The 9,002-nt window shown below is 41.4% G+C and overlaps 2 protein-coding genes across 3 annotated transcripts; one reads left to right on the top strand and one right to left on the bottom strand.

Annotated features, from left to right (window-relative positions):
- Positions 313-5,105, bottom strand: LOC8054145 (tetratricopeptide repeat protein 38). Of its 2 annotated transcripts, XM_021451870.1 has the most exons (13): positions 4,555-5,101; positions 4,348-4,446; positions 4,145-4,246; positions 3,623-3,766; positions 2,789-2,883; positions 2,569-2,698; positions 2,388-2,492; positions 2,152-2,258; positions 2,015-2,066; positions 1,516-1,605; positions 1,343-1,427; positions 1,189-1,253; positions 343-632 (listed from the first exon to the last, which is right to left on the bottom strand). In XM_021451870.1, the coding sequence occupies exons 1-13, from the start codon at positions 4,810-4,812 to the stop codon at positions 543-545; spliced, it is 1,422 nt and encodes a 473-aa protein (XP_021307545.1). In that variant the 5' UTR covers positions 4,813-5,101; the 3' UTR covers positions 343-542. The 2 variants fall into 2 exon arrangements, with proteins under 2 accessions (XP_021307544.1, XP_021307545.1); XM_021451869.1 differs by having other exon boundaries at positions 313-632; positions 2,569-2,883; positions 4,555-5,105.
- Positions 6,849-8,989, top strand: LOC8062970 (costars family protein). Its single transcript, XM_002466597.2, has 2 exons — positions 6,849-7,079; positions 8,600-8,989. Exons 1-2 carry the CDS (start codon positions 6,999-7,001, stop codon positions 8,780-8,782), a joined length of 264 nt encoding a protein of 87 aa, XP_002466642.1. The 5' UTR covers positions 6,849-6,998; the 3' UTR covers positions 8,783-8,989.

The raw sequence follows: 9,002 nt of genomic DNA, 5'->3' as shown, positions 1-9,002 counted from the left end.
AGTTAGCTAGTTAATATTAGCTATGAGTTATTAGCTATTAACAGCTGATGAATCCAAGCAAGACATTGGTCTATGATAGCCACTCAGCATCAGTTCGTTAAACGGGTCAAGGGTCATCAAACCTTTTGGATAGAAACCTCGAATGCAGATCGAAGGGCTTGTTATTACTCCCTCTGGAATAAAGGAAGCTTGACTTTAAGACAGTCTAAGAAGTTGATTTAATTTAGGAACGACTGAACGAGGGAGTAAGAGAGAACCACTTCATGCGGCGTGTGGCGCGCATAGCCCTGCAAAAATTTGACACAAGCAAAAGAATCCAAAAACCATATCTACACCCATAACTTTACTGAACATAAAACTTCCATGTATGCACATATTGATACAATGCACAGGCTCCAGTATTATGAAACTGTTGATTTGTGCGGTATATATACTGACTGTAGACTTCCTATGGTGCATACTGGCAACTTCCACCGGTAAAAAAAAGAGAGCTTACACGACCTTCCAAGAACAAGGCTATTCATTATTCAACAAGGTATCAGCTAATGGAAATAAGCGGCTTGTAGAGCATTTGCCTTTTTAGATGCTACTGAAGCATCTGCGCTTCTGCCATCCAATGAGTATGCTTTCTCCTGGTAAAAAAGAGACAAAAATAGAAGTTAATAGCTTTATAGAGTTGAAAGTATGTGGATCTCATAAGTTTCTTGTATCTAACAATGTGATGCGCAGCTCTCCTGCGTTTTTCGAGAAACAAATTACACATAAACTGATTGGTTTAGCTGAATAAAATGTCAAGGCAGCTTTGGTTGTCAGGATCACAATGTGTATTCACATTTTCGAACAATTCTGATCTTAGTGTAAATTCATAGCAGTATGACAATGACACTACTATATGACCATCTAATACTGCACAGCCAAACACAAATATGAACCCACAATACCCATTTATGGGCTGAATAATATTGTCTGGCAACGCAAACTGTAAGGAGCAACAAGAGCTGAAAACCAGAATAGAGGCATGGTTAGGGTATTGTTCATATGTATGTGAAGGTCTGAACTTGGTTTAATTCTTGCTTAACGCCATGACCACCTTTGATTGTCAGGATCACGTGTATCCTTAACAATAACAAAATCCAGAGTAAAAACTAAAATAGAAATAAAGCAATGCGATTGTGTAAGCACACTTACCAGCAAGCGCCACAAGAAAGGTGCACCCTCTCGTTTCCTAATTTGTTTGGCAAGAATCTCAATTGCTGTAAACCGTTGAAACTGCATTTAGCTACTAACATAGGTAGACATAGAACAAAAATAATTCAGTTTGCAAGTAGCGAAGACTTCAAACCTTTGGAAGTCTCTCCAGCATTTATTAGAACAGTGTACCAAACTTCATTGAAGACATCCACTTGTTCATCTGATGCACCAATCATCTAATTGTACCATTTGTTTATCTTTAGCAAACACAAACAAATTTTATAATTACTTATCTTAAAGTAATAAAAAGGTTCCAGTTCCTACTTTATAACCTAGCGCATCAAAGTCTGGACCCAGTGTGTCAAAGACTTTCATGTGATCTCCTTTCCCATATTCATAAGCAGCCTCCGCCAGCTACATGAAAGAAAGAACAATTAAAAGCAGCATTATCAATCTTCCAAGAGAAGATTTGTGATGTAGTAATGTTACAACAGGCAAACAAGTAAATAAAATTAGTAAAGAAAACTAAAATAATAACAGGCTACGATATATTGCCACAAAGAGTATGCATTACGTGTAGCAATGTTTAGCTGCCCGGATTGGACCTCCAAAAAATTTCTTCAGAAATACTAGATCATTACATGGCTCTTCTTTTTGCTTTTTTTTTGTTTTTTTTTGTGGCTCTTGTTGGGTTTCATCTTGAGCCTATCCCAACTTGCTTGGGACTTAAAAGCTTCACTGTGGTAGAGATTGCTTTGTACTGTCAATGCTTACAAGAGTAACACATTGCAAGTGAAGAGAGCTTCAAAAAAAAGTTGCATACCTTGATTGCCTTCTGCATCACTTGCTGCCGATTCCTGTCCATTGATCGGACCCTGCAATCAGGTTGCTTTTCTCATTTAGTAACTATTAATAAACCCTCTTGTGTTCCTACAAAACACAAGACTTAACATATCTGACCTTGACTTCAATGATTCCAACATATTATGTGCACTTTTTAGTTCACTCATACTTGCAAGTGCCCACAATATAAGCAAGTCCAGGAGCCATTCCGCATGCCATATAGACTGAAAAGAGTTCAAACTGATTCAAAAGAATGTCTCACCTAATTTATATTTGTGTATGTAAAATCCTCAATAGGCAACTTAGTTATATATGCACCAGACATACTCAAAGATGTTCCTGGGAGTCAATACCTCATTCTTCAGTGCATCTAGCAATGCCGTTAACCTCTCTTTAGCTGAATCTATATGACCGCGTATGTATAATCGGAGCAGCAACCCTAGAGCATTCAAATACACCTGAATGCATGAGAAATTATTCAGTGTTCCAAGCAATCTATGCCTAAAGTAAAAGAACCACCAATAAACATAATACCTCTGCTGCCTCACAATCACTTTTCTCAAGTTCCTTCATGATGTTGTGATCATATATCTCCAGAACTTTACACAAAGGGGATTCAGCTTCTAAATAACAAACAGCGACATGCCACCAGTTGTGGGTTAACCTGTGAAAGTCAAAAAAAAAACCTAAAAAAGTAAACTCATAGCTGTTAACTTTCATCGGTAGAATGCACACTGCATGGAAAACTACATACAGAAATGATGTGCATGCCTCCCAGGATGGAGAACATGATTCCATGAACTCGGTAGCTTCTTTGAAGCGACATTCCTGCTGAAAAACATGGCACAGCTACAAGAAGAAAACAAACATTTTGTTATTGGATTATGCACACATCAACTAAGTGAAAACTCTTACAGTTAATATATTTGTTCCAAACTTAACAAGAGGTTACAGAGTGACAGCATGAGAAGAATTCAGTAATCTAAACTTTCCCACCCAATATAGGAAATGTAACAGTTATCTCAAATGTCGAGACAATTATGACTTTCTTTGTATTCAGAAATAGCACTGTGGCTTCTAAAGAAATGAACAAACCTAAATGAAGATGCGGGGAGATGTTGGACCAAAATCAGTGAACCAAGGATTCCTCACGCAGGTACATAACTCAACAGTTGACTAGTTCAGTTTCCCAGAGCCAGGTTAATGATGACTAGGTACTACATGCTAGTTGCTGCTTGCCAGCCAGTTAGATGTGGAAATACAGAATGGAACATCTAACTAAAGATCTGAAATTCCTTGCTTTGTTAGGTCATGCCAGTATGGTCACGGCTGTTTTTTTTCCAAAAAGAAGTAGGACCAAATTTAGCTTTACACAGAAATCATCAAAAGTTTAGAAGTTTTTGAGAAGATAAATCTTCAATAGATCCAGCCAATCTCAAATCACAAATTGTGATAGTCAGTACACTAGATCCTGGGTAGGAACCCTTTGATAGCTATTCCTTCATTTCTATTTCTATTTCTATTGAACAGATCCTGTATGGGATGCTTTTAACTACTGAAACTAACTATAACCACATCATGAACATACATTATGCTGTGACCAGAAGTCATTCTTGTTTATAGCCAAGCCTTTTCGAGCAGCTATCTCAGCTTCATCCATCCGTCCAAGCTCTAGCAAAGGGAAGGCAAGCATGCCATATATGAAATTCTGATCTTGGTTCTCCGGCAAAACCTGATAAGCATCGAGTACCACAAATGTAGTGAACAAAAAAGCCTGTTACAACAGTATTTTTTAGAGGGTGGCAGGGTGCTAGGTTCACAAATATTTCATTATTGCTACATTCACAAGTTCTTGCAATGCACCAATTTGGCACAGTAAAAATGTTCACAGACAACGATGAGAAGGAATGCTAGTATGCAACAGTGCTTTAACTACCGTGCAGTTATTGAACTGTGGGCATATAATGCTCTCAGCAATTATTTGATCTTATTTTGATAGAATGATACACAAGGACATCTAGTGAAAAAGCAATGCCACATCAACTTCAACTTCCTTCAGTCAAGCACAAAATTTGAAGCCCATAAATACACAGGAACCCTGCGGGCTTACTTGTTGGACGAATTTCAGGGATAAATCTGGCTTTCCCAAATAGAAGCAGATGAGCTGCGCTCTCTTGAGAGACAGGATATCCCTGGGGAATTGCTTGAGAAGCTGTCATAGACGACCATATTACAAATTAGCAATTGGTATCTGTTTACTGACTCCGTAAGTAGCAGGATTAATATAGCTTCCAGTCCCCCAAATCAACAAACCTCGAAATGCCGCTCGATCGCCACCTCCTGGTCCCACCCCTCGCCCATCAGCGCGGAGAGCGTCCCGAAAACGGCCCTCTCGTACTCCGTCGCTTTCCCCTGAAAGCATAGGCGCGCAAACACCCCACAGGTGAAGGTGGTCGGGTCGGCTCAGGGAACGAAAGAGGGGGGAGGTGATCGAAAGGGAGGAGGAGGACGGTAGCTCACGAGGTTGTCCTTGGCGGCGGCGAGGAAGGCGGCGGCGCCCGCGGGGTCCCTGGGTGCGACGGCGTGCGCGGCGTGCGCGGCAGCGAGGGCGCAGGTCGGGTCGGCCGCGGCGGCGCGGAGCACGGCCGCGACGCGGCCGCGGCCGAAGGACAGGAAGGCGGCGTAGTAGGCGTCGAGCGCCGCGGCGCAGTCGGCGGAGGACGTCCGGTACTCCTGCCCCCACATGTCCCGCCTCACCTCGCCCTCCGCCGCCGCCATCTCGTGAGTCTCGTGACGGCGCTCCGACTCGACTTCCGATCGATCGCCTGCTTTGCTGGCCGCGGGGCGGAGCAGCACTGTTTGCTGCGGAGAGCCCAGTGAGTGCCCGCGCCGGATGGTTGCTCGCCGTTGCCGATTGCTATCGCGTTGACACGGCGGCTGTTGTTCGGCGGTCGGCGTCTGTTTGTTGGGTACGGTGGATGCTAGTGCCGGATGGTCGGAGTGGGGACTGGGGGTGATTCCAGTGATGGGGGTTTCTTCCGATGGCGAGGCGTCTCGTGGGGGCCGGACGGACGCGGGACGCGGCAGCACGGGAAACGAGCGCGAGGCCACGAGCTGAGGTGGCAGATTTCGAGGGGGTTCCTGGGAGAATCCGGGGGATAGGATCGTACCGTGTGACCATGTCCTTTTCCCCCGCGAAATGAGCATTCATTTTTCGATAATGTATTGTAGTATGTATGTGCTCAGTTGTAGATTCGTGCGGTAGTTTTTCACCCTCCTAGTAAAACTGTGATTTTTTTTTTAAAAGCGCTAGTAGAGTAGTAAAACTATGAATATTTTTCTTCGCGTACAAAGTGCTCTATTTTTAATGAATATGGGTTAGGTGGTGCATGACGCACACAAAGCAACAGCACGAGTCTCGTTGTGCTCTGGATATGTTATCAAAAGTTTTTTTTTAACTATCTGGCCGCAGGGCTCTTCTTACTCTCATTTCTTAATACCTTTAAGTTTTGTTATTTTACTTTCACTTTTCAAAACGGAAGTAATCATTTTGATTTACATTTATTCTGTTAACCTTATGAGTTTACTTCACTTTTTTAAAATCGAAGCTTGCCCTCCTTTCCACTACGAGATTAACAAAACAAGCATAGCAAATGCGTCACTGTCATCGACTCTGTTGTCTATGGCTAACAGAAATAGCAAATCCCTCTATTTTAATTTATAAGATATTTTAACCATTTTAAATATATTGTTTTACTATATATCTAAACATAAGTATATAGGCTTCATATCTTCTGAATATAAAATATATAATTTTCTATCCAAAGTACTGGATAAGGAAAGAGACAAACATAGACTCCTCGATGAGATCCATGTTTTGCTCTAGTTCAAGCTTCTCGTTTTCTATATTTAGAATTTTTGGAGGAATGATTATAAATCTTGTAGCAATATTTTGAAGCTTCGATGAGCTTATTCTTTAGCAGAAAAATCCTTATGAGAAGTCCTTTCTTTAATAGAATGTAACATTGATAATTTGCTTAGAATTCATGTCTTTCATCAGTGTAAAAACCAATGAATTTCTTGAGTTTGGCTTGCTTGGGTATTGACATGCGGCTTAATCACGATCACAACCTAATAAGACGATAATAGAGTGAATAATTAAAAGAGCACTTCACCAGCCAATCCTCACTCAACACTTTAGCTAATCCTCATTCTATGACTTCGTCCTTACTAAAGAAAATGCTATATAGATCTTTTAAGGAACTAAAGTAGGAGTACCTTGTAATTTGGAATAGAGGGATTATGGCCTTGTTTACATCGAAAAAGTTTTTGGATTTTGACACTGTAGCACTTTCTTTTTTATTTGACAAACATTGTCCAATCTTAGAGTAACTAGACTTAAAAGATTCATCTCACGATTTACAGACAAACTGTGCAATTAGTTTTATTTTCATCTATATTTAATGCTCCATGCATGTGCCGTAAGATTCGATATGACGAGGAATTTTGAGAAGTTTTTTATTTTTGGGTGAACTAAACAAGGCCTATATATCAGCAGGAACACATGGCATCACAACCCATGGCTGATTCCTAAGCAACTTAGGCCTCGTTTAATGTAGTATTTTTATTTATATTTGATAATTATTATTTAACTATAAACTAATTAAGATTAAAAAATTTATCTCAAAAATTACAAATAAACTATATTTAGCGCTCCTTGCACTCACAAGAAAGTTATTGTCCAGTCAGCTTCCATCTCATCTGTCCACTTCCAGATCAAACGGTCCACGTGACCACGTGCGACGGTTGGCGACACTCACAACAACCGCACCGCAGCACACTGCAGTCTGCATCTGAAATATCCTGCCAGCTGCCGCGACAACGACAAGATCCAAGAACTCGCTCGCGCGCACGGACAAGGCCCGGAGCCGGGAGATCGAGACTGATCGACAGTCCGAGACGCCATGAACGTGGAGGAGGAGGTCGGGAAACTCAAGGAGGAGATCCAGAGGCTGGGCCAGCAGCAGCCCGATGGCTCCTACAAGGTACCCCTTTCGGCCTTTCCTGTCTGACTTTCCCCTCCGGAGCCGCCGCAGATCTGAGCCACCCGCGTCGCCGCGTTTCCTTTTTCCTGTGCTCTGCTGCCATATCCAGGATGGCCCGCGCCAGGATTCCTCCCCTTCTCTCGATGCTTAGGGCAATGCGCAGTATGATCTGCGCAGACCAGTCATCTGCCGTGAACTCGCTGAGATGGCCGAGTCGAGTCGAGCCATGGGGAGGCTGTTGCCGACTTGGTGGACTTTGAGAGATCATCTCGTGGCGCCGCTATTCAGCAGGGTATTAAGACATTTATACTGACAGTCTTATGGATGCTTCAAACGACATGTGCAGTGCGGATCCCTAAATCTGTGCGCCTCTCGCAATCACTACTTAGTCAACTAGTGAACCTTAATACCTTATTGTGAGCATTGGCACCGAACTGATGATATTGCAACTGAAAGATGATCCTTTCAGTTATTTGCATTGTGGGTAGAGTTTTGTGTTGGTTGTGGTGAGATGATCACCATAAGTTTATGAATTCGTATCTTAACTCTTATTCTATGGAACCAATTGAATGCGAAAATTTTAAGAAGCCTGAATAAATGCTAACTCTGTTCACAGTGTCCTACTTGGCCAAGTTAAATGTTGGCCTGTGTCCATATATGCCATATTCGTAATGAAGATGTCAAATGTCATTGTGAAAAGAAGTAACAGATCAACGACACAGAGTTCTTTCATATCATAGATATTTGTTTCGTTAACCACTATAGACCCTGTTTATTAGAGAATACTCTCCAAATTAAGTAGAGTTCTCCCATTTTGGTTACTTATCTATTTTTCTTTGCTTAATTAAAGTAACATGGAATTAATTTTCATTATGTGTAATCGTGTGTTACCTTCTATTTATCTTTTCCTAGTCATATGTTTCCATGTTGTCTGTATTAATCATACTTGTCACCGTGATTCTCCTTCGATTCCTCTTCAATGAATTCAGGGTCTATTATTTTTACTATTTAAGATTTGGCTTCTTCTTTTCATGTTTGGTACGACTAATTTGATCTATGCAAATCCTAATCGTGGCTCATTTATTCATCCATTGCCCATTTGCCCTATTAGGCTATTACCCAAAAGTCAACAGTGAAAAGGATGAATGGATACATAAATAATCTGGTATAGTACATAGGTGTAGTCCTGGAACCATCCCTGTACTGTAAGCTTTTGAAATTCTTGAATCATAACACTACTTGCAGGAGGAGCTGCTAACCTGCTATGACTTGCATAGGGCAGACCTTGCTTTGCTAAAAGAGTTCCACCATTCTCAGCTGTTCCTGTATCCTATAAACAACACTGTTTTTTTAAGAGTCTATAAGCGATATTTGTAAATGTATAACCGTTAAAGATATATCATTGTGATGTTACAGTGTAAATAAAATTACACATGTTAATAATTTTATTTTTTCTGAACACACTTTGTGAATGTGGACAGAGGATATCAATACCGTGTTACTGAACTATCAGTTCACAGGTCAAGTTTGGTGTCCTCTTCAACGATGATCGGTGTGCAAATATTTTTGAAGCACTAGTTGGCACCTTGAGGGCCGCCAAGAAGAGGAAGGTTTTGACCTATGATGGCGAGCTGCTTCTGCAAGGCGTTCATGACAATGTGGAGATAACCCTGTTGCCTCCTCCCGCAGTTGCTGCCGCTTAAAGTGCAGAGCGCCACAAAGTTCTCAATTCCATACACCTCGTATGCTTGTATTTCACCCTGCCTAGATTCTCATGAACCATTTGGTATTCCCAGAAGACTGCTATTGTGTGATGTATGAAATTGTTATGCTTAAGAAATATCCTTGCTTGCATATGGTTGTGTTGCTCAAGACATTCAATGCTGGTATAACATTCATGTGATGAGACATGAAGGAAAGCAA

Source organism: Sorghum bicolor, chromosome 1 (genome assembly GCF_000003195.3).
Source record: "Sorghum bicolor cultivar BTx623 chromosome 1, Sorghum_bicolor_NCBIv3, whole genome shotgun sequence".
NCBI lineage: Eukaryota > Viridiplantae > Streptophyta > Magnoliopsida > Poales > Poaceae > Sorghum > Sorghum bicolor.
Note: the sequence above shows the minus strand (reverse complement) of the source record. Positions and strands in the feature narration are given on the sequence as shown.

Excerpts from the sequence above, each read along its gene's own strand:
- LOC8054145 (XM_021451869.1), bottom strand. The coding sequence starts at position 4,812 with ATGGCGGCGGCGGAGGGCGAGGTGAGGCGGGACATGTGGGGGCAGGAG. Across the intron at positions 3,767-4,144 it reads CCCTGAAATTCGTCCAACAA|GTTTTGCCGGAGAACCAAGA; the intron begins GTAAGCCCGCAG and ends GATGCTTATCAG. Across the intron at positions 1,606-2,014 it reads TGATGCAGAAGGCAATCAAG|CTGGCGGAGGCTGCTTATGA; the intron begins GTATGCAACTTT and ends TCTTTCATGTAG.
- LOC8062970 (XM_002466597.2), top strand. The coding sequence starts at position 6,999 with ATGAACGTGGAGGAGGAGGTCGGGAAACTCAAGGAGGAGATCCAGAGG. Across the intron at positions 7,080-8,599 it reads AGCCCGATGGCTCCTACAAG|GTCAAGTTTGGTGTCCTCTT; the intron begins GTACCCCTTTCG and ends ATCAGTTCACAG.